This window comes from Dama dama, unplaced genomic scaffold (genome assembly GCF_033118175.1).
Source record: "Dama dama isolate Ldn47 unplaced genomic scaffold, ASM3311817v1 ptg000184l, whole genome shotgun sequence".
NCBI classification, from domain to species: domain Eukaryota; kingdom Metazoa; phylum Chordata; class Mammalia; order Artiodactyla; family Cervidae; genus Dama; species Dama dama.
This window is the reverse complement of record NW_026870984.1, coordinates 46,921-71,795: the sequence shown is the minus strand read 5'-3', so window position 1 is coordinate 71,795 and position 24,875 is coordinate 46,921. Positions and strand designations below refer to the sequence as shown.

The window sequence follows — 24,875 nt, the reverse complement described above, 5'->3', positions numbered from 1 at the left end:
GCTAGGTCTGGAGAAGGCTAATCCTAATGAGAAGCTACTTTCAGACTTCAGCTCATGTTCCAGGAGCTAGTCTTCCAGCCTAAGCAGGTCACTCGGGGTTTCCTGTGTTAGTGCTCACAGTTCACACCCCCTAGAGAGTGTGCTGGATCTGGGGACACATGTCCTCTGCTGCTAAAAGTGACATTAGACTGTGCTCCCAGGGATGGACCTCAAGGGGTGATGGGAGAACGTCTGCCTTACCTGCTTGGAGGCACTGTGCCCCCAGCCCCTGCCTTCTCCCCACTCAGGTATGGAATGTGGGAGAGCAGGAGGGGGAACCTGGGTCCCCACTGAGACCCTCTCAGCAGAGCTGGGCCTGGGTCAGGCTTGGATGGTGTGACCAAGAGTTTGCTGGACAGGACGCCACATTTAGAGGGCCTCCTGCAGTGTAGGTTTCAGGGCTACAGAGCAACTAAGTGCAGAGCATGGTGGCTGAGCTGATGGCTGTGGATCCTGCAGGCTGAACGCTGAGCCCTGAACGTTGGAAGGTTGTCTGGAGTCACAGGACGTGCTTGCTCTCTCTGTTGAGATGATCTCAGTGGGGACCCAGGTTCCCCCTCCTACTCTCTAGAAGTCATCAAACTGAAGCCACTTCTAATGGTGAACCCTGAAGAAACTCGGGGAGGAGAAGAATACCTGCTTTCCACCAGTCATCAAAGTGCAGCCACTCCCCACTGTGAGCCCTGAGGAAACTCAGGAAGGAGAATACCTTCCCTCTAGAAGCCATCAGGCTGCAGCCACTTCTCCTGGTGAGCCCTTGAAGAAACTTGAGAAGGAGAAGAATGCCTGCTCTCTAGCAGCCATCAGACTGCAGCCACTCCCCACAGTGGTCCCTGAGGAAAGTCAGAAAGGAGAAGACAGGATGCTGGTCCCAGGTGGTAAGGTGTGTACCAAAAGGGATGATTACAGTGAGATGGCTGGTGCATCTTCCCACACACAGAGAAGTGCTAAATTCCTTAACTTTAGATGCTGCCTCCTGGTTTTGAAATCCTAAAAGATTCTTACTGAATAAAACATAACTCTCAACACCTAGATTATACATATTTTTATGTCTATACATATGAAATAGAGACTTTCCAAAGAACAACAAAAGACAAATCTCAACATTCAGAACACTGGCACCAGTGGTGGGCACTCCCCAAAGGATGCAACTAGTGGAGCAGTTAGAACAATCATCACCCCTTTTCCCATAAGATTGTGGAATGGACACTGACACTGGGGAATTGTTACAGGGAAGAACAAAATCTGACTCCATGTTGAATGTTTTACTTTAACTTTTGCTTCCTGTTGGTCTGTTTGCTACAGGGATACTGTCCATACATAATGGCCTGCCTCAGGAAACCCCACCCCTCTGCCTTTATCCAGGACCTGTCCACCTGTGGATGGCTACAGGAAGGGAGAAAGTAACACATCTCCCTCCGAGGCTGGCCATTCCAGGAGATGTTTGGCAGGTTAATGGCCTTTTTACTTTATTTCCTCACCTCCCAGCTCTGTGTTCTATGAAAGACACTGGCATCCAGACCCTGACAAGATGGTTTTTTCAAGATGTTAGTCTGCTATCTTCTGTCTGCTGACTTTCCAAGTAAAGTCGTATTCCTTGCCTCAGCACCTTGCCTCTGATTTATTGGCCTGTTGTGAGGAAAGCAGAGTGAGCTTGGACTTGGTAATAATCCCACATGCCTTGCAATCAAAAAATCAAAACATAAAATGGAAGCAATATTGTAAAAAATTCAATAAAGACTCTGAAAATGGATCATATAAAAAAGATCTGAAACCAAAAACCAAAAGGAAGTGAGTGGTTGTCTGAAATATTTAAAAAGGAGTTAGTACCCCTCTTGCCCATACCCCCTGAAGCCACACTGGACAGTTAGGCCCTGTCCATTCAGGACACTCTCCAGACCCCAGGTGGAGGTGCTCTGCCCCCAGTGCCCACCTGTGTCTCAGGAGTAGAAGAGACACAGCCTAGGGGGTCTCTTCTCTGGTCCAGGGGAGCGTCACACCAGCCACCCTGTCTCCCTGTCCATAATAAATAAGGAGGGTTGTCAGCACCTGGACGAGTGATGCTGTGGGCACCTGGACTGCCTCGTCCTTGTGATTTGATGTGAAGACAACACAGAAAGAGAACCAGCCAAGAGGGATCCAGGCAGCAGTAAACCCTTCTTCACAGGGACCCTGTGAGACCCAAGACTCACTCTGCCCACCCTGCTCCCACTTTTGGGAACGGGCCTTTGTCATTCTCTGGGCAGGAGATGGGAAGGACAACCCGGTCTCTCTTCCACCTCCTGAGACCCAGGTGGGCACTGGGGGCAGCAGCACCTCCACCTGGGGTCCAGAGAGGTTGTCCTGAATGCACAGGGCTTAACCATTCAGTGAGGCCGGCCCTCGTCCACAGTGCACTGACCTGCTGCAGGGTCTCGGGCTCCCTGGCATCCAGCTCCCCCATCACCAACCCCAGCTTTGTGCCTTGGGAGCCCATCACTGGCAGGCACACAGCAGGTGAAAGCTGCATGCTCAGCAAGAAGGAGGAGAAGCCGATGGGGCAGGGGTCCAGCATGGAGTGTCCAAGGCCCCTCTGCTCACCCAGGAACACCCAGCCCTGCCTGCCGTGGCCTTTCTCCTCTTTAGTATGTGTCTTTGTGGCTGATGTTGCCAAACACCTTCTTCTGGAAGAGAAGGCTCCATGACCGTGGAAGGGGTGGAGGTGAGGAAGCGCTGTAGCCCTAAACCCAGGGAGCTTGAGAACTAACTTCCCTGAGCCCTGAATGTACTGTCTATTCAATCTGTACCAACAGAGGCTGAGATCCAGAGATATCCTCTGTGGAAACACTTCACGCCCAAAAGAACCAAACTAGGCCAAGATCTGGGCAGATTCTCTGTGGAAACACTTTTCCGTCCAACAAGAGAGGATTTGTTAACTCACAGCCGAATCCTGAGACGTGGGACGTGCTGTAACTGTGGAGACTGCAGGGAAAGCATTTTAGAGGCTTCTTCCCAGGAGGCTTCCCTGAGGCCCCTGCAGTTACTGGACCCAGAGGCAGAGCACTCGTGCTTCTCTCCTCACTGAGGGCCAGAAGATGCCCCCAGCCACACAGCCCTGCTCCTCCTCCTCCCTGAGTTCAAACAGAAATTTGGTCATGAGGCCAAAGCACAGTCTTCTTGGTGAGCAGAGCAGAGGCTGGTGGGGAGCGCGGTAGAGGCTGAAAGCTTTTGTAGAAGAAAAAGATGCACATGTATTACTGTGTGTGGTGGTCAGATGCTGCAGTAATTGGTGTTCCCTACACATTTATGGGTGGATTTTAGTTTCTGTATTTTCTAAATTTCTTTTTTTTAAACAGCTGAATATTATGAGAAAATTTTTGTAATCAGCCATGAGAACTTGCAAAATAAGATCTTTGTGTTTTTTTTTTTTTCTTTCTCTAAAATGTTGCAGTTTTCTCTTGATGACAGATGAACAGACTCCTATCTTTAAGTATTCATTTAATCGGCTGCTCTGGGTCTTAGCTGTGGCAAGCAGGGCCTTCAGTTGCAGCATGTGGGATCTAGTGCCCTGACCAGGGATTGAACGTGGCCCCCTGTGTTGGGAGCTCAGAGTCTTAGCCTCTGGACCAGCAGGGAATGCTGCAACCTCCTACTTTAAAAAAGATTATTTATTTATTTTTGGCTGTGCTGGGTCCTCGCTGATGTGTGGGCTTTTCTCTGGTTGTAGGGCGTGGGGACTACTCTCTCATTTCTGTGCTGAACTTCTCCCTGTGGTGGCTGCCCTGGTTGGGAAGCACGGGCTCTAGGCTCTTGGGCTGCAGTAGTTGTGAATGGACTTAGTTGCTCCACAGCACGTGGGGTCTTCCCAGATCAGGAATTGAACCTGTGTCTCCTGCATTGGCACGTGGATTCTTAACCACAGCACCACGAAGGAAGTCATTCCCCTTCCCCCTTCCTGCCAACATCCCACTTCAAAAAAAAGACTAAAAATAATCTGTTTAGTAAGTTTTCAGGAGTCTGAGCTCTGAGGTCAGGGTCTGTGGCGTCATTCTCCCAAAGGCTTCAGACACCAGTTGGGCTCATGAGTCTGGTGACCAGGGTGGGCCTGGCAGCTGAAGACAGGCTTGGCCTCTGGAGCTCTGCCCTCACCGACTAACCCAGGGTCCCCAAGCCCTGGCAGTCAAGCAGAGCTGCGCACAGGCGGGGCTGGTACAGCCGTGGGGCCGCTGTGGTCAGGGTGGAGCATGCAGCAGAGGCAACTGGCTGTCCATCCCATGACTGCTGGTGTCTTGTGTGCCCGTGCAGGGCAGTCCCAGTGTCAGGTGGGGCCTGACCGCTGTCGTGGGGACAGGATGGGACCTCAGACAGCTTGCATCGCCACTCCCCATCTCCCAGCTCCACTTCAGATCATGGCTTGTGGCTGCTGGCAGCTCCCTGGGCTGGGAGGCTGTATAAAGCACCAGCCTCCTTGCTCAAGGTCAACTGAGACCCCCAGCTCTGGGGTCACATACCATCTGTGCCACCATCCAGGTCATCCCACTTCTGTGAGGGAGGGCCTGTGTGGGGCTGTGGGTGATGGGGGATTTGGGGGTGTTGTGGGCTGGCCCCAGGAGTCAGCTTTTTGAGGGGAGGGGAGGGAGAAGCTTTGACCTGCTCAGCCTTCCAGGGGATTCCAGGCCCAGCTCTGGTGGGAGGTACAGGTGAGAAGCCCCTGCAGGTTTCTGGGTCCCCACCGTTTTTCAGCTGAAGCCCCTCTGCCTGCACCACTCCTAACTCTCCCTCCCGTGGCCCTGGCCTGAAGCCACAGAAGATGGGGAAATTACGTGGCTTCCCTTCCTGTAGGGAAACCAAGCTACAGACAAACACGTTCCTTTAAGAAAGCATGACAGAAACAGGAAAATAATAGTGGGTGGTTATTACTGACACGATTCATGTAGAGACGCTTCACAAGCCTGGCACATGAAGGGAACTGAGGGCCATTGCCCAAGTCCTGGAGTTTGCATACTCCGCCCCCCTCCCCATGGCCCACTCTCCCCTTGGTGTCTTCTGGTGGCCGGGCGGACTTCACCCTCCTGAACCCCTTCTTGAAGGATCATGCCAGGGCAGAGGTCATTCACAGAGGGGAGGGTGTGGTTGACCTTAAGAACCCCATTGCCCCCACTCTGTGTCGGAGCTCGGTTCCCGGGTCTGAGCAAGCGTGGCTTCCTGGGGCGGTCACCACCCTCACTCACCCAGGGTGGGGGGGCTTTTTGTCCACCTTGTCCCCTCGTGCAGCCTGGTCACCCCGGGACCTGTGCTGTGTGAGCATCTCCTCTGCTCTCAGCGCACCCTGGGGCCCATCAGACTTCACTCATGAAAGGGAAGTGTAAGGACGAACTATTCCATGGTTAACAATTTCAAGGTCGTGACAGCGTTGACCAGAGTGCACGGGCACAAGTACCAGGCCCATGCATAGAGAAGCCGTGGTGTGGGCTTCAAGGACCCTCCGTGTGGGGGTGGGATTGGGGCCGAATGGGGATTTCCTGCAAACACGGCTCCAGGCTCTGTTCTCGGCAGGGGTGATGACTGTGGGCACTTCCTGTCTGTGGAGGGGCCGTGGGGCTGCCCAACTCAGCAGGAACGGCTCGGGTGGGAAAGGAGGTCGCCCTCCCTTAGCACCCCTGATCTCACACCCCCTCATCAGGGCAGCCCAGTGCCTAAACAGCCCCTTCCTCATCTAGCTCTGAAGACCTGAAAGGTGTGGGGGCCGGAGGACATGCAGAAACCAATTTCTGTAAAGCAATTATCCTTCTATTAAAAAATGAAAAAAGATTGAAGAAAAAAACACAAAGGACAGCAATGGTGGGGCTTGCGTTCTCAGCCAGCCTCTGCCAGATTCCGCCTGTGCTTATGCATCACACCAAAATGCTGGTGCTCCCACCCCGTATCACAGATGAGAATAGAGACACAGAGAGCTTGAGCGTCTTGCCCCAGCTCACGCAGCTGCTGAGGGCAGGGCTGAGAACTGGACCTCTGTGGTCGAATCTGGAGTCCAGATGCTGTGATGACCCTGAGGGAGCGGCAGAGACCAGATAGCCCATGCTGAGCCAGGCGTGCACGCACACACACACACACACGTGCACGTGGCCTTCACCTTTGAGGCTACAGAAGTCAGAGGGAACCAGAGGGCCACCAGGAGAGGCCAAAGGACAGTCAAGGTCTATAAGGAGAAGCCACACTTCCCAGGAGGCTGGGGAATCCCTTTCCCCAGTGAGTCTGTCTCAAACCCTAGATTCCTCTCCCTGGACTCAGGAACTGACTATCCAGTGACCTAACTGAGTTGGCTCCAGAATTATGCCTTCTGAAGGGTTCATCTACCACTGGACCCCACTGCTGTCAGTAATAAGGGTGGAATGGGTGCATAGTCTGGGCTTCAGATTTGTTTGGAGACAAAATTTATTAGAAGAGGAGTACAAAACCCATGAAGGCAATTGGCACGAACATCTTCAGAACACTTAAGAAACCCTCTGCTGTTTATCTACCTCCTGTCCTGTCATGAAAGTGGAAGGTCTATTTAACAAGTAAGTGTGTGCTTATCACACTCTTTCTTTAAAATATTTATTATATATTTATTTATTCGGCTGTGCTGTGTCTTAGTTGCAGCATGTGGGAGCTAGTTCCCCAATCAGGTATTGAACGTGGGTCTCTGCATTGGAGTCTTGACCCGTGGACCACCTGGGAAGTCTCTCCTCATACTCTTAGGGACAGTAACGGGTCACAGACCTCCTCTGAGGCCCCCTTAGAGCTGAGGCATGGGGTGGCTGCAGTAATCCTCTTGTGGCTAAAATGTGGTTTGTTGGTCATGACTCACTCACACTCCCGCAAACATAGGGCTTCTCCCCTGTGTGTGTCCTCTGGTGTGTGATGAGGAGGGACTTCTGACTGAAGCTTTGCCCACACTCCCTGCAAACGTAGGTCTTCTCCCCTGTGTGCGTCCTCTGGTGTCTGATGAGGATGGATTTCCGACTGAAGCTTCGCCCACACTCCCTGCAAACATAGGGCTTCTCCCCTGTGTGTGTCCTCTGGTGTCTTATGAGGACGGATTTCTGAATGAAGCTTCGCCCACACTCCGTGCAAACGTAGGGCTTCTCCCCTGTGTGTGTCCTCTGGTGTGAGATGAGATTTGACTTATCACTGAAGCTTCGCCCACACTCCCCACAAACATAGGGCTTCTCCCCTGTGTGTGTCCTCTGGTGTATGATGAGGGCTGACTTCTGACGGAAGCTTCGCCCACACTCCCCACAAACATAGGGCTTCTCCCCTGTGTGTGTCCTCTGGTGTATGATGAAGGCTGACTTCTGACTGAAGCTTTGCCCACCCTCCCCACAAACATAGGGCTTCTCCCCTGTGTGTGTCCTCTGGTGTCTGATGAAATCTGACTTCTGACTGAAGCTTTGCCCACATCCCCCACAAACATACGGCTTCTCCCCTGTGTGTGTCCTCTGGTGTGTGATGAAATCTGACTTCTGACTGAAACTTCGCCCACACTCCCCACAAACATAAGGCTTCTCCCCTGTGTGTGTCCTCTGGTGTGTGATGAGGTTGAAGTTCTTACTGAAGCTTCGCCCACACTCCCCACAAACATAAGGCTTCTCCCCTGTGTGTGTCCTCTGGTGTGTGATGAAATTTGACCCATGATGGAAGCTTTGCCCACACTCCCCGCAAACATAGGGCTTCTCCCCTGTGTGTGTCCTCTGGTGTCTGATGAGGACTGACCCATGATGGAAGCTTCGCCCACACTCCCCACAAACATAGGGCTTCTCCCCTGTGTGTGTCCTCTCGTGTGTGGTGAGACTTGGCCTGTCCTTAGAGCCTTGCCCACACTCTTTGTACGTGACTCTTATAATCCCTGAGACCCCTGCCCCTGTGAGCAATGTGCCTGTGTCCTCTGGATTCAGTTTCTGGCTTGTGCTGGGCTCGTCTTTCATTCTCTCATGCACCCCAGAACCCCCCATTTGTCCTCTGGGTGAGTAGGAAGAGGCCCTTGAAATCCTCTTCAGCCTTATGCTTTTCAGCAATTGTTGGGGCCTGTCCTTGGCCTCCTGACCCTCAGGTTTGTCACTCGGGCTGTGTGGATTGGAATATCGCTGATTTTGATTGCCTGGGCAGGGATCCTCTGGTTGGAGGAGGTCTCTTTCAGATGGTCTCAGGAGGGTCTGAGAGGGGTGACTGCGTTGGAAGTGTGGGCTGAGGAATTTCTGACTGGAGAAGGCCAGAGAGCAGGAGGCACATGGGTGGCTCTTGGGCTTTGGTTCTGCTGAGAGAGGAAGCTTTTGGTCAGGTAGCTGGTTTGCCATGGTCAGGCCTGCCCCACTAATCATCTAAGTGTTGACAGGGCAGGATTTGTCTCCCATCGAGTGTGTCTTTATGGTCCACTTTTCCATTCCACTCTTATTCTCTACATCTACAGAAATCCAGGAAGCTGCTGTCAAGGGCCTTTTCTACATATCACCCAGATAGGGACCTTCTAGCAGCATCAGAGGCAGTATCTCTCCTGATAGAGATGGATCTGCATGGACTTTCCCTGCATGTAATTATCGGAAAAGTCACATCACAGTGGCCACAGGTGTTTTACCCTACTGAGAGATAAGAGTTGATGACTTAAATGGATTCTCCTAAATGGCTCCCTGTGAGGGGAAAGGGTCTATTAAGTTAGGGGCGCCTGGCCTAGAGTTTTCTGCATATGGGAGGCAGCACAGGGGGGTGGTTAGAGCAGGTGTGAGTAAAGCTGACTTTGTGACTCCTTGTTCAAAGAGCAGCCTTTGTGCCAATCTCTGCAGGAAGTGGGTTTGAGACTGGATGAGACCGAGCGGCCCAGGTCCCACTGACTACAGGTCTCTGGCTCCTGCTGCCCCAATTGGTTCACAAATTGCTCCTCTCTCAGTTTCCCATAAATCAGAAAATAAAGGCATGTCCTTTCTAAAGCCTCATCAGTGTTCATACATGATTTATTTCATTCAGGCTTAGTCCATTTAACATGCACTAGGAAGCCCTGTTTAAAAATACATCTCCAGCCAGACTCTTCACACCCTCACTCCCAACATCTTTAGCCAGCCCACTCTCCCCTCATGTCTGGCAATGAACTGACCCCTGAAGGGACTCCCCACTGCTGTCTCTTCCCAAAAATGAACCAAAGCATCGTCACAGAACAGAACATGCTGCTTGCAGCTGAAAGCCTCACGGTTGTTCTGTGTCATCCAGGAAGACCCCTGGGGCCTGCATGTGGACACAGGCCCTGAGGCTTCCGTGTCCCATCCAGCCTCCTTACTCTCCCTCTGTGCTTCCTCCCGCGACCCCTGGCATGGCCTCTCTTCCCGACCCCGGGGCTGTGGCACTGGCTGCTCCCCTGCCTGGAATCCTTCCCCGCAGGTGTTATCTCTGCAGAGACCCTGCCGCACCATCCCGCACCACACCCCACCCTCTGCTCACGCTGACCCGAGGCACGTTCCCTGCGCTGGTTTTCCTCAGAGCACCAGCCCCTGTTTGGTATGAAGCCTCTGCTGCCCCAGGGCAGTGGTCCTGTCTGTTTCGGTGCGTGGAGCCCCGTCTGGCACAGAGCATGAGCTCACATGACAATAAACTGGAACAGTAACTGAATGCACATCACTGTACATGTGTCAGTTAGAAATGGGAGGAAATGAGGAAGAAACAGTAAAGGGCAGAGAAGTGGTAGGTGGTACAAAAGTCGCTTTTTGCTCTAAGCCTTTCAGCAGAAGGTGATGTTACATATTATTTTGCATGAAATATTAAAAATTAGAACTAACATTTTTAATATAAAAATTTTTCCTAACAATCATATGAAAAGAATCAAATTCTGAGGCATTTTAATTGCAACTCAACTGACTTTGGACTGGATTGTACTCTGCTTCGAAATTGGACCATGGAGGCTCCCAGGATGGGGTGGGGTACTGGAAGAGGGGTGACACTCACCTCTCCCAGTTGCAAGCTCACTCTTCCCCCTGCTGTTCCACTTGATGCCAAGGTCCTGGCCATACTCGTCCCTGTACCAGACCAGCAGCTCACAGCCCGGTCTGATCACCTGGCAGGTTCGGTAGAAGATCTGCCCGTGATACTGGAAGGCCACCAGGTTCTGCTCCTCGTTGTCCCGGGCACAGTTCACATACCTGGGGTCGAGGCCGGGAAAGGGAAAGAAACCTCAGGTGATGAGTGCCCTCCACTCTCCAACCATGCCCACCTCCTTGCCTTCTGCCTCTGAGGCTGCCCCTCATGTGGACCTTCTGTTCACACCTTCGACCAGGCCATGTGAATTCCCATGCTTTTCTCTCCTTACCTAATTAGCCATTTTCCAGAGCGCAGTTCCAGACTCATCTCCACCTGGACTGTCCGTGAGGCTGGTGACCTCCAGCTCCTCTAAACTCTGAATTAAGTTCTCTTTCATCCACAGGACTTGGTGCTCCTTGGCTAGCACGCAGCCCTCAGCACTCACCCCAGCCTGCCTTCTCTCCTGAGGCTTTCTCCCATCTCCCCACGTGTATCCAGTGTCCTATTTGCTTGCCTACCCCCTCCCACAGAAAATTAGAGAGAGCTCTGATATAGCTTGAGACACGGAACAGTAATAATTTGTTCACTGTCTGCCTGCCCTGATGAAAGGAGAGGCCCTCAGAGAACGGCCCTGCTCAGGGCCATCCTGCTCTCCATTCCTTCTGAGGTCTCAGGGCCCACTTCTCACTGGAACCAAGCCTGAGGAGGTTGTTGCCCACGTGGAGTCAAGGTCTCCTGTATTAGGTTATCCTGGCGCTGTGTAGTTACTCAAAGATAGAAAAAATAAGGTTACTGTTCCTAAAATCAATAGGCTAATGTCTGTTTGCAGTATGTTCTCCAAAAGGACATGGGTTGTGTGATCTGCTTCAGTAACGAAGTTCACTGTCTAAACTGAAACATAAAGTGCCTGGTAAGTGTCCATTAAGTGAGTTAAAGTGTCCCTGGTGAATCTAGACTCCAAGTTGTTTTCAAGTTCACCAGTTTTGTTCAGCATGTAGACTTCTATCTTGATGGCACATGCCATATTTTTATTTCCTTCTTTCTAGTGTCTTTTGAAATGAAAGAGCATGATATGGAGGGAAAAGAGGAAAGAAGATGTGAAAGCTGTTGAGGGAGCTGGTTTGAGAAGGAAAGGGGCATGGGATTGAGGGAGTATCAACGTCTACACACTGCAGACTCACTGCACTCACCTCATCCAGTTGGCCCAAGACATGTCCTTTCCATCCACATACTTGTAGCAGTTTCTCCGTTTGGTGATCTGAGTGTCAGAAAAAGACTTACAAGCTTTCCTCTTTTCTTTTTTATTGGTAGGAAGCAAGAGAAGAGCTATTTCCCTCTGTAGTCATTGGTGCTTTTCAGCCTGCATAGATTCAACTGCCAGTCAGACCACACGGCAAGCTCCTTACTCATCATTCCAAGTCTGAGTCTCTTGGTTCATTGAAGGCAAGGGCTCCGCAAGGGAGGAGTCACTTCTGTGTGCCTGTACCACAGTGTTCCCACCTCTCCTCTGACCTTTAGATAGAGGTCCTGTGTGTCTGTACACTGTGCTCCCACCTCTCCTCTGAACTTTAGATGGAAGTCCTCTGTGTGTGTACACTGTGTTCCCACCTCTCCTCTGACCTTTAGATAGAGGTCCTGAGTGTCTGTACACTGTGTTCCTACCTCTCCTCTGACCTTTAGATAGAGGTCCTGTGAGTGTGTACCAAGGTTTTCCCACCTCTCCTCTGACCTTTAGATAGAGGTCCTGAGTGTCTGTACACTGTGTCCCACCTCTCCTCTGACCTTTGGATAGAGGTCCTGAGTATCTGTACACTGTGGTCCCACCTCTCCTCTGACCTTTGGATAGAGGTCCTGAGTATCTGTACACTGTGTTCCCACCTCTCCTCTGATCTTTAGATAGAGGTCCTGAGTGTCTGTACACTGTGGTCCCACCTCTCCTCTGACCTTTAGATGGAAGTCCTGTGTTCACGCCCAGGGCACACAGTACACAGGGCTGACTGTGTCATTGCTGACCATGTTATCACCATCTGCGTCCTTGCATGTAGACATGAAGTACCCCCCCACCACATAGAAGCGATTAGAGGCCAGAGGACAGGGAAACGGGTGCTTCTCACCAGCCAGGCGTATCCACTGTTGGCGGCCTCTTCATCGTCAGTGATCTGGCCCTCATAGGGGCCAAAATGCAGGCCCAGCGGCAGATCGGATGCCCCGTTCCAGACTCCAAGCCCAGCGTCAGGGATGCCCGACAGTCTGATGCTTAACCCAGGGGGCAGAGTGAGGGCTGAGCGATTGGCATGCCCCTTTTCCACTGCACAGTCCTTTACAAAGGTTGGGGGCCCATGGGCAGCACAGCTGTCGATGAAGAAGTTCTGACACTCCTCACAATCTGGAGGTGAGAACAGGGATGAGAGGAGGTATAGTGAAGTTGCTGGTCGTAACGACCTTCAGAAAGAACTGGGGCATTCATGGCATTTGGCCTTGATCCTGCACCCCAAGTCATAGAGGAAGGGGATGGCTGGGGGACCAAATGGTGAGGTGAGGTTAGTGGACCAAGACCTCGTAGCCCCTTCTCCGTGAGTGGGCCAGCGGGTTCACTCACAGAGGTAGTCGTCATCCTGGGGCTCGATGACCTCTTGGTACATGTGGCCCTTTCTTTCTTGTAGACTGTACCTCTTCACTCCAGTCTCCTTTCTTCTGAGTTCTAAGATGGAGAACAGAAGCTAAGCAAGGCTGATGGGGTCTGGAGAATTAGTCCCTGTTTTATCAAAAAGTGTGAGATCTCCTACCTGTCCATCTATACTCTTTGTTAAAACTTTCTTACATGTATTTTTCAAACTTTTACTTTTGTAATTTTCATGTTACATTATTTATTTCTTGGCACACTGCATGGCTTGTGGGATGTTAGTTCCCAGACTAGGAATGGAACCCACTCCTCCTGTGGTGGAAGCGTGGAGTCTTAACCACTTAAGTCCCAGGAAGTCCCTTCTCTATACTTTTTTTCGTTTCCCTTTAACTACTGGTTCAGGAGACTGAGGCTCCACACTGACCACAGATGCCCAGTTCAGTGATAGCTTCCTGCACTTCCTGTTAGTAGGTTTAACTTCACAACCTTCTTACTTAGGAAATAGTTCACTGACACATCTACTCAGAAAATATATGTTAAGGGCACATGACAAGTAAGGCATTGAGCAGAAGTCTGGGCATAAACACTAACAAAGCATGGTTCCTCTTATCACAGTTGGATTTATTGAACTACTTGTAGGTGTCAGACTTTTACATTTAATGTAAGGCTTTCAAGCACTGTATGAATTATGTTTCCTTATCTTCACTTTACAGATAGCAATCAGGACCTCAGAAAATGTATAAGATTTTCCCAAGGCCCCAGTGCTAACTTCATGTCTCAGATCAGTCCAGCTTAAACCTCCGCCTACCCAAAGTCCATGCCACACACCTAGACCATGCTTATTAGTTTTTCTACAGGGATTAGAGGAACTAATTAGAGGAACTCCCCAAAATTTGTCTTACCGACGTTTTGTCTGGGGTGCTGTCCAGGGGTCCTTGCTTTTCTGTGATGGGGCACTGGTTTCTGAGCCTGCTTGGAGCCACTTGTCTTCAGCAATTTTGCTGCTCCCGGCAATTCCTTCAAACTAGATTCCTTACTTAATGGTGCCCTGGACATTCTCTTCCATGTGAGTAAAAGACAACATGCATTTCTTTAGGACTTTATGAAGTGTTTTCACATGCATTACTTTAGTTAATACTTTGACAATTCTTCAAAATACCTGGTGGAGGTGTGGTCTGAACACTGGAGTGTAAAATAAGGACCTAAGTGGGTAATAAATCAAAACTAGAATTCATATCTTAAGGTTCTTTCCCTGCAACTTTCTGCATAAAAGTGAGAGCAAGGCAGGGATAATAGCTGGAGGTCAGGGAAAGAAGAGGGTAGGGCTCATAGAGAAATCCAGGGGGTTTTCTGTTAATTAGTGGTCCTTTGATGGATGAGGAAGTATGGAAAATTACAGAGGGGACAAAACACATCTGGAAAATAAGGTGACAAAGCAGTGAGATTGAGAAGAGAAAAGACAGAACACATTTAGACAATAAAAAATCGGCCGACACACATTTAGACAATAAAGAAAATGAGATGAAAGTTGCAGGTTGCCATGTCCTCTTAGAGACAATGTTTGGAATTAAAGTAGCTGGTCTCATCAATTCTGCTAGAACAAGGCTGTATGAGTAGCTGGTTCTCCTGAGTTTCCTGATCCATAAATTGGTATACATGCTAATTCTAAATGTTACAGTGGACATGAAATTTAATAACATTTCAACAAATTGTTGTGTGAGCTATTTAATATAGTATGAATGTGAGTGTACATCCCTGCCATCAATTTATCCCTTCAACTGCATGTATATTTGAAGTCTAGCTCACAGATACTATCTTCAGCACTATTTGACCTTCCTACTCCTAGATGAATGTTTAAATGTGGAGTCACTCATTCACAAAACATTCAGGGGTCCCTCAGGGGCTTTGAGCTGGGCCTGGACTTTTGAGAATTAATGGGTATGGGCTAGGCTCTCAAAGCTCACAACACAGGGTTAGGCTAAACACATGATTCCAAACAGGAGAGTTGCCGAATTAGAGCTCAGAGGAAGGAGCTGTTACTCCCTCCTGCAAGAATGAGCATTTGAAATGATGCCCAGATGATGGGTTTCTATTCAAAAGTGGGTAATCTATGTGAAGTCCTTCAGCTAATTTCTTATTCGTTGCTTTTCAGTCATAAACCTGAGGCTTGTCAGGGTTGCGAGTTGCTTCCTCTTATTGGAGTGGGAGGCTCTGAGGTAGGGATCCTGTCGCCTTCTTCATCCTGGACTGTTCACTTTACACACTGCCCAGCATGTCCTTAAGCTTCTTAATCCTGGACCATCCACTCTACAAATTGCCCAGCACGTCCTTAAGCTTCTGGGCCATCTGCTCTAAAAACTGCCCAACATGTCCTTAAGCTTCTCTTAATCAGATGTCTTAGCATATCCCTCCCTAGCATAGCACAAAAGAACTGAGGTTGAAAACATCTCTCAGATGAATGATATAAAGATGTATGAATAAACTTCATAAAACTATGGAAGCTTTAATCATTTTGTAAGGAGTTTAGAAAAAGTGCTTTCGATTAGACTGCACTACCAGTGATACTGTGATCTCGGGGATATAGTCAATCATTTTTTTTTTACTTCAGTTTTGTGATCTATAATGGTGATAGTTATATACCTACTTATAGGTACTGTAGGATTGTTTTAAGGTTTAAGTAAGTTTATTCACATAAAATGCTTAAAGTCTGAAATATTGTGAAAATAATGTAACAATAGAACAGGATACTATGGTTGTTGTTCTTACTAACTATAAAGGTGGTGATGATATCAGACAGTGTGCTAAAGATCCAGGACAGGAAGGCGGCCGTCTCCAGGATCTCTGTGTTTTCTCCTATTCTCACCTGTGACTGGATCCATGAGGAGGATATTTTTGCAACAGGATTTGGGAAATACTCACCTTCTGGTGTTTACTGTGCTCCACTCTGAAGGCCATCGAAGAAGGTATACCTAAAAAATGATGAGAATCAGTGTTTTGGTTGGTAAATATTTCCAAACTCTGGGCATTCTAATTAAGGACACATAATTCTGAGCCAGAGAGTGACAAGGACAAGGATTATCAAAGGAGGAACTGGAAATGATTTCTGTATCATCAACTCCTATGCTTCCACTGGGAGCATTACATAATTTCTTAGAATTAAAAAGAAATATGAAACTTCATCTGTGCCTCATCTGATGTCCATAAAGTATCTAATAAATTTACTAGCCTTTCATGACAAAGGTACTCAACAAAGTAGAAACAGAAGGAAGTGACTTCAATATAATAAATGTCATATATGAAAAGTCTACCTCTAACATCATAGTCATCGGTGAAAAGCTGAAAACTTCTCTAAGATCCATAAAGAGGCAAGGGTGCCCATTCTCAACACTTCTATTCACCATAATGTTAGAAGTCCTAGCCAGGGCATTAGGTTAGAAAAGGAAACAAAAGGCTTCCATTTGGAAAGAAAGAAGTAAAATTATGTCTGTTCACAGAAGACATGACTTTATGTACAGAAAAATCTTTATTTATTTTTTTTTTATTGGTAGAGTTAAATTTTATTTTAAGAATTATCACTAATTTATTATTTTAAAGAATATATTTATCAAGGTAATAGTGTTTGCTTATTTTATTTATTTTTTTTCCAAGTGATTTTTTTTTTATTATTATTATTTTTTTCCAGTGGGTTTTGTCATACATTGATATGAATCAGCCATGGATTTACATGTATTCCCAATCCCGATCCCCCCTCCCACCTCCCTCTCCACCCGATTCCTCTGGGTCTTCCCAGTGCACCAGGCCGGAGCACTTGTCTCGTGCATCCCACCTGGGCTGGTGATCTGTTTCACCATAGATAGTATACATGCTGTTCTTTTGAAATATCCCACCCTCACATTCTCCCACAAAGTTCAAAAGTCTGTTCTGTATTTCTGTGTCTCTTTTTCTGTTCTGCATATAGGGTTATCGTTATCACCTTTCTAAATTCCATATACATGTGTCAGTATGCTGTAATGTTCTTTATCTTTCTGGCTTACTTCACTCTGTATAAGGGGCTCCAGCTTCATCCATCTCATTAGGACTGGTTCAAATGAATTCTTTTTAATGGCTGAGTAATATTCCATGGTGTATATGTACCACAGCTTTCTTACCCATTCACCTGCTGATGGGCATCTAGGTTGCTTCCATGTCCTGGCTATTATAAACAGTGCTGCGATGAACATTGGGGTGCACGTGTCTCTTTCAGATCTGGTTTCCTCAGTTTGTATGCCCAGAAGTGGGATTGCTGGGTCATATGGCAGTTCTATGTCCAGTTTTTTAAGAAATCTCCACACTGTTTTCCATAGCGGCTGTACTAGTTTGCATTCCCACCAACAGTGTAAGAGGGTTCCCTTTTCTCCACACCCTCTCCAGCATTTATTGCTTGTAGACTTTTGGATAGCAGCCATCCTGACTGGCGTGTAATGGTACCTCATTGTGGTTTTGATTTGCATTTCTCTAATAATGAGTGATGTTGAGCATCTTTTCATGTGTTTGTTAGCCATCTGTATGTCTTCTTTGGAGAAATGTCTGTTTAGTTCTTTGGCCCATTTTTTGATTGAAAAATCTTTAAAATTCCACCCACACATAAAAAAACCTGTACAGAAAGTTGCACGGTACAAAATCAGCATTCAAATATCTTTCCATTCATTAACAATGACCATTCCAAAAAGGAAAATAATAAAACAATCCTAATTATTTTTTATTTTTTTAAAGCTATAGTCAAGATCTAAATTTAAATTAAAAATAATTTATTTTTATTTATTTATTTGTGCCAGGTCTTTGTTGCAGCATGTGGGATCTAGTTCCCTGACCAGGGACTGAACCCAATTTTTCTGCATTGGGAGTGTGGAGTCTTAGCCTCTGGACCTGCAGAGAAGTCCCAATAATCTTATTTATAATAGCATCAAAAAGAATGAAATAATTGGGAGTAAACTTAAGGAGATGAAAGACTTATACATTGAAAACTACAAAGTATTGCTGAAAGGAATCTGACATAAGTAAATAGAAAGGCATCTCATGTTTATGGATTTGGAGACTTAATATTATTAAGCTGTTCCTACTACCCAAAGCAATTTAAAGATTCAATGCAATTCCAATTAAAATCCCAATGGAATTTTTTTCTGATACAGAAAATCCATCCTACAGTTAATACCAAATCTCAGGGGACCCCAAATAGGCAAAACAATCTTAGAAACAACAGCAAAGCTGGAGGTCTCTGATTTCAGAACATATTACAAAGGTACAGGAACCAGGAGAGTGTAGTTTTGGCATAAAGTGTGTGCTTAGTCACTGAGTCGTCTTGACTCTTTGTGACCTTTTGGACTGTAGCCCACCAGGCTCCTCTGTCCAGGGGATTTCACAGGCAAGAATACTGGATGGGGTTGCCATTTCCTTCTCCAGGGGATATTCTTAACACATGGATTGAACCTGCATCTTCTGTGTCTCCTGCATTGAAGGCAGGTTCTTCACCTGCTGAGCCACTGAGGAAGCCCGTTGGCATAAAGACAGACATGCCAATCAGTGGAACAGAATAGACAGCCAGAAATAAACAGAAATACACTCCTGTATACATGGTCTAATGATCTTCATCAAGAGTGTCAAGACAACGGGGAAAGTTTAATCCCTATAAGGAATGGTGCTGGGGAAACAAAATATCCATATGCAAAATAACGAAGATCTTACATCATGAAGAAAAATCAACTCAGGATGGATTAAAGACCTAAATGCAAGACTTGATAAGACTCTTAGAGGAAAACAAAGGTGAAGCTTCACGACACTGAATCAGCAATGATTTCTTAGATATGGTACCAAGCGCATAAGTATTAGTAACAAAGTAAAAATAGACAAATGAGATTGCATTAATCTTAAAACCTCTGTGCCGCAAACGACACAGTGAACAGAGTTGAAAAGGCCACCTACAGGACAGTAGAAAATGTTTGTCAAATATGTATCTGATAAGGGGTTAATAAGCATACACCAATATGAAGCCTACCTGTAAGTCAGGAAGAGAACCTGATTGACCACGATGGCAGTCTGATATCAAACTTCCATGCTCCAGCATTGTAAGAAAACAAATTTCTGTGGTTTAAGGAATGCAATCTGTTTTGCTATGGCAGTCTGAGCTGACTAACACAGTGGAAAAAGGAATTCAATAGACATTTCTCCAAAGAAGATACACAAATGGCCAACAAACATATGAAAAGATGATCAATATTACTAATTAATAGGGAAATACAAATTGAAACCTTCTTTGATAAGCAATATGAATAAGAAGATAATAGCAAGTTTGGTAAGGATATGGAGAAATTGGAACCCTTATACACTATTGTTGGAAATGTAAAATGTTGCAAGCTTTATAGAAAACAGTATGGAGTTTCCTCAGCTGTATGGTCTAGCAATCCAACTCAAGAGTATATTTCCATAAAAAATTGAAAGCAAGATCTTGAATAAATAGTGTGCACATCTATGGTCATTGCAGCATTATTCCCAGTTGGCAAGATGTGGAAGCAATCTAAATGCTCTTTGGTGGATAAACAGATAAAAATTATATATAAGATATATCTTATATCTGTTATATACACACGCACACAATGGAATGTTTTTAAGCCTTAAAAAAGAATTCTGTCCTATGCTACATCAGGGATGAGTCTTGATGATATGCTAAGTGAAATGAACCAATCCAAAAAAGACAAATATTGCCTGATTCCACTTCTATGAGGTATCTAAATTAATCTAAATCCATGAACACAGAAAATATAATCGTGGTTGCCAAGGGCTATGAGGAGGAAGGATTGGAGAATTGTTACTCAGTGGGTTAGGGCTTCAGTCACGCAAGATGGAAAAGTTCTACAGATTTGTTGTAGAGCAATGTGTATATATATGCCCGGTGGCTCAGTGGTAAAGAATTGCCTGTAATGCAGGAGATGCAACAGACGCAGCTTTGATCCCTGGATTGGGAAGATCACCTGGAGCAAGAAATGGCAACCCACTCCAGTATTCTTGCCTGGAGAATCCCATGGGCAGAGGAGCCTGGCAGGCTACAGTCCATGGGTACGCAAAGACTTGGACACGATGGAGTGATGAACACTATGGCCACTAACACTAATGTGTACATAGTTAGCAAGAGTGTACCATACACTCAGAAATTGTTAAGAAGGTAAATTAAGATGTGCAGAGGTATGGTGAAACGTGACATATATATATTCCCTATGAAGAATCTCTCTTCATGTAAAAACCTTTGCAGACAACCAAATGTTTGTTTTCATGTCCCTTTCACTAGTTTTAATAACCTAAGGGAACAGAGGGACTTCCCTGGTGGCACAGTGGATGAGAATCTGCCTGCCGATGCAGAGGACACAGGTTCGATTGCTGGTCCAGGAAGATTCCACTTTCTGCGGGGCAACTAAGCCTGTGTGTCACAAACTACTGAGCCTGCATGTGCTCTGCAATGAGAAGCCACTCACCGCAACCAGAGAAAGCCTGTGCACAGCAACAAAGACCCAGTGCAGCCAAAAATAAATAAATAATTTTAAAAAATTTGGGAGAACAGAAATTCATAGATGGAGAATCATAGAACTATCTAAACTGTTTTCTCCAATCTAGAATATTAACTCGTCTAAACTGTCTGAGCAGTTAGAAGAGGAAGTGAGCTGCTCACTTCTATTTTACAATGAGTGTACTTCATTTTATTTACCTGATGCTGTTTCTGGTCAGTGAAATGTGGGAAAGATCAGGGAGAATAAATAGTTCTCTCAAACCCTTTCCCAGAATTAAAACAAAGAATTAGTTTCACCTTAGGGTAACAAGATCATGTGTTGTTTTATATACATACATAAATAATGTATCTTGACATAATATGTTAATCATTTCCTCTTCTAAGAGATTTAATCCAATAACCAATTATGAGATTAGTATTAAATCTCTTTGGTGAATTTATTTCTAAGGTTTCTTTAACTGCCTTTCACTAAGAATGTTTAGCAAAAATAATTCTTTTTAAAAAGAATTATAAATTTTAAACATAAAACTTTTGAGAATTACACTGGAAAACTTATACATTCATCTTCATTCAGGCTGATGTCAATATTCAGCCACAACCACTTTGGAATGCTGAAAATTATGTTTTCTTTGCTAATGGCTGAGATGTAGTTGAGACCTAAGCCCAGGCTGGTTTCAGAAAGACACCTCTAAATCCTCCTGGCCCCTCACCTTGCTGCCTTGGTGTCCATTCTTCATCAGAATCCTCAGTGTCATCTACCTGGGGTTTGATGACCTGCCTGCGGTGATGCATGAAAGTTGGTTGAGTGGCTCTGAAACCTGGAAAGAAGCAAAATATTTGTCCTAAGAAGGAGGAACAAAACACAGAAGCAATGGAAAGTGTCACAAAGTCAGGGAAACCAGTAGGATGGGCTGGGGGAATCTAGAACAAGGCAAGAGGTGAGCTCTGCACTGCAGGGTCAACCTCCCTCTGGTACAGAACTGTAAACATTTCCTGCAGTTTAGTCTCCACAAAAAAGGGAACTGTGAGCAGATGAAGCCACCTAAGAGCAGGCCAAGTGAACACTGAGGGTGAAGACCTGTTTCATGTTTCCCAGGCTCACAGGCACCCAGCACTTCCTGTTACCTATAGCAATCAGCACTTCATAGTTCCTTTTCACATTCCTATAACGGATTTTTTCCCATTCTCCCATCTCTTCCCATTCTTCCTTGGAGAAGTATACGGAGATGTCTTTGAAAGCATCTTTGGCCTAAGGAAAATAATAGATTTCATCAGTGATTTACTAATCTAAGTCAGACCTTAGAGCTGGGCCTTCTCCTCCACCTTTTGTGCAGGGAGTAGCCTGAAGCTACTGGATGGTCTCTGTGAGACAGAGATGAAGACTTTCTTCCTGACTGTGTCCTGCTTAACTGAACAAACACTGGGCATTTTCCTAACTCTCTCTGGACACAAAGCAGTTGACGGATCTAGTGTCCTATTTTGTCCCACTCCTCCCCACCATCTCAGACAGGACCAGGCATGCCCATCCTGTGTACGGTCACAGAGACGTTCACTCAGCTGCCCAGGCAAGCAGTCTGTGGTGCTTCAGGGACCAGCGCCATGTCCTTCCTATAGAGCTGGCTTAGAGCCCAGCTTTGCCACCTCCACCTCTCACCATGGGCTTCCACTCTGTTCTCTTGGCATCTCCCTCAGTGCTCTCCTCTGGAGACCTGTTTGGCCTCATGGCCATTGGAGTGCTCAAGGCCAAGGTGCCTGTGGAAGAAGAAGGTGCTGAGATAGCCCAGACCACTGTCCAGAGCCTGGTTTGTCTTCTTTGGGTGGAGTGTCCAGGGAAGGAAGGTGAGGGGTAAGTCGGGGTGAGGGTATTGGTGGGATGGAGGGATCCTGACTAGCTATGACAGACCAGCCTAATGTGAACTAGATTTGGTTTCTTTGGATCCCCTACAATTCAGCCCCTCCAAGGAAAGGCACTGGGAGGGAGATTTCTGTGGGTGACACAGGGATTCCTGAGGAGACCTGGAAGCCCCTAAGTGCTGGACTGGGGTCAGGCTGAAATCAGGGCTCTGTTCCAGTGCAGGAGAGGAATTATTTCTCCAAGAAAGGTTTTGAGGATCTCCGCCTGGGGACTCAGAAAAATCTGGGCATAACGTGGATTCTATATCTAAGGAACAGGTCAATTGGCTTGAGGAGATCTGGGTCCCACGGGCTGAAGGAACTGGGGTCCTCAGGCAGAGGGGACCTGGGATCTTTTGGCTGATGTAGAATGTGCAGGGTGAGAGAACTTGGCATCTTTCAGGCTGAGGAAATCAGGGGTTTCTTACTAAGGCGCTTTAGGTCTCCGACAGGCAGGACAATTGGGGTCTTGAGGATGAAGAGCTTTAAGAACTCCCAGGCTGAGGTATTCAGGGTCTCCGAGGTTAAGGAAATTTGGTGTCTCTGCGGGTGCTATTTTTAGGGTGCCTCAGGCTGAGGGGAACTGGGGTTACTCTAGGTATTTGAGGGTCGCAGCACCAGGGGATTCGGTGTTTCTGTGGGTGAAGGGACTTGTAGTCCCTGAAGCTGACGAGACGCTAGCTTCCTTCAGATTAGGACTCAGGTTCCTCAAAGCTGACGTGATTTGGGGCCTCTCACCCTGGAATTTGAAGTCGTCAGGTAAGGGTTTATGAGGGTTGTGCAGGGTGCGTTCTCGTCAGTCTCGCCGCTGTCCTGTGACGCTGCCCAACCCGGCCTGGGGTGCGCTAGTAGCTCGGGGACGTCCAGTCCTCCCGCGCTGAGGCGAAGTGAAGGGCCAGCAGCCCGCCAGTACCCTGTCAGGCACGAGCGACCAATCGGCCTTGCGACCAAGGCAGTCTGGCCAATAGGCGCTGGGAGGGTGTGGAGCGCGATGGAGGCCCCGCCCCACCGCTCAGGGATTGGCTGCTCTGAGGGCGTGTCTGTCAAGTAGCTCCAGTGCGCAGGCGCATCTTGGCTGTTTTCTTTGCTTGTTTTCAGGCATGGCCTCTTAGGCCTGGATCCTCAAGTGAGCGGGTTGTCCTCAGGCAGGATGTTTCCTTCCAGTGCCCTCAACTAGAATCTCGGCTCCACCAGAGTGTAGTCGTGCTCCCGGACTTTCTCCTAGGCCCACCTGTGCCCTACCTTGCCAAATCCAGTTTTGGCAAGAACTCTATGTGATGAGTACTGCATTATTCAGGGGAAAATTGTGTAAGTAAATTCTGATGAGACACAGGATAAACAACGTATGGTCAAAGATTTAAATGCAAGGCATGGAGTAAGTATGTTAGAAAAAACTTGGAGGATTTTAAACCTCAAAGTAGAAGTGGCACTGATGAGTCATTTGTATATTTATTGTAGGTATTAAAAGCCTTCAGAAATGAGGTATAAAGAAAACCTCAAAGCCTTGCACATGTTTTCTGTAAAACGAGGCATCGAACTGGATGGAGCCACAGAGCTGAGTTTGCTTGACACCTACTGGCTTCACAAGGTGAAATTAGGGACACTGTTTCTGGCCCTTAGCTAGATTTGCTCACAGAAAAATAACGTGATTTCCATGTATTGGAAGCAAAACAACTGACTGTAAAATTAGTATCAAGTGGTGGTTGCGAGTCTGGACAGAGAAATGTTACCAGGAAAGTGAGTTTACCTCTTGGTGGGTGTTGAGTCAGAAGATACAACCCAGCCAAAGCTGATGGGAAGGAAAAGTGTATTACTTGCAGAACCATGGAGAACACCACGCAGCTTTCCAGAGCAGTATCTCTCTAAACTGCAAAGTTGGGGAAGCTTTAATCTATAGGTACAGGCGTGTTCAGGCTTTCATGGTGGCTCAGACTGTAAACAGTCTGCCAATAGCAGAAGACCCGGGTTCAATCCCTAAGTGGGGAAGATCCCCAGAGGAGGGCATGGCAGTCCACTCTCGTATTCTTGCCTGGAGTATCCCATGGACAGAGGAGCCTGGTGGTCCATGGGGTTGCAAAGAGTCAGACAGAAGTAAGTGACTAACACGTTAACTTTACAGGCATGTTCATTAAGGGTTTTGGGCTGTGGGAGACTCCAAGCTTCAACTGTATAGTGTGATAGCTCATGACACTAATTTTTAATTCCCTAATGGTGTATATGTTGAGCGTGTTTCTGTTTTATACTATGTGTATAACTTTGTTTGGCTGGGTGTCTGTTTAGATCTTTACTTATTGTTTATAAGGTTGTTCAAGAGGTCTTTGTCTATTTTGTGTCCAAATCTTGTAACAGATATGAATTTTTCAAATATTTTTCTCCCAGTTTGTGGCTTGTATTTTGATTTTCTGAATGAGTTCTTTCAGAATAGACATCTTTATTTCTATAAAGTCCACAATATTTTTCTTTTGTGGACTGACAGCTTGTGTGTTAAAACTCAAAGCTCATGATATACAGGCCAAACCCAGGGGCATGTATATTTTCTAAGTTTATGTTCACAATTTTGATAGTTTCAAAATTTAAATATCTGTTAATAAATTTGAGTGAATTTGGTGACTACATTTCATTCTATAGAGTTTCGAGTTAATTATTCCTTAACTATTTTGGAGAAGTTTTGGATATTGGCAATATTTCAGTTTGAATTTCCATAGTTTATTGAAACTAGCAGAACTGCCCTGAGGGGCGGAGTCTCCACTTAGCTGTGCCTGCGCG

The 24,875-nt window shown here is 46.8% G+C and overlaps 1 protein-coding gene across 1 annotated transcript; it reads right to left on the bottom strand.

Annotated features, from left to right (window-relative positions):
• Positions 1-2,001: 2,001 nt before the first annotated feature.
• Positions 2,002-21,939, bottom strand: LOC133053722 (histone-lysine N-methyltransferase PRDM9-like). Its single transcript, XM_061138243.1, has 14 exons — positions 21,864-21,939; positions 21,342-21,458; positions 20,927-21,034; positions 15,602-15,651; positions 13,585-13,741; positions 12,659-12,760; positions 12,174-12,445; positions 11,250-11,317; positions 9,988-10,181; positions 6,885-8,311; positions 5,997-6,067; positions 4,176-4,354; positions 3,101-3,243; positions 2,002-2,361 (listed from the first exon to the last, which is right to left on the bottom strand). Exons 1-14 carry the CDS (start codon positions 21,937-21,939, stop codon positions 2,002-2,004), a joined length of 3,324 nt encoding a protein of 1,107 aa, XP_060994226.1.
• Between the last annotated feature and the right edge of the window lie 2,936 nt (positions 21,940-24,875).

What these genes read in the sequence shown, in the direction of transcription:
- LOC133053722 (XM_061138243.1), bottom strand. Translation starts at nt 21,939, where the DNA reads ATGAGGCCAAACAGGTCTCCAGAGGAGAGCACTGAGGGAGATGCCAAG. An exon ending in ATGGACACCAAGGCAGCAAG is followed by an intron (nt 15,652 to 20,926) that starts GTGAGGGGCCAG and finishes ATCATTTTTTAG; the next exon opens with GTATACCTTCTTCGATGGCC. An exon ending in AGCACAGTAAACACCAGAAG is followed by an intron (nt 13,742 to 15,601) that starts GTGAGTATTTCC and finishes CTCACATGGAAG; the next exon opens with AGAATGTCCAGGGCACCATT.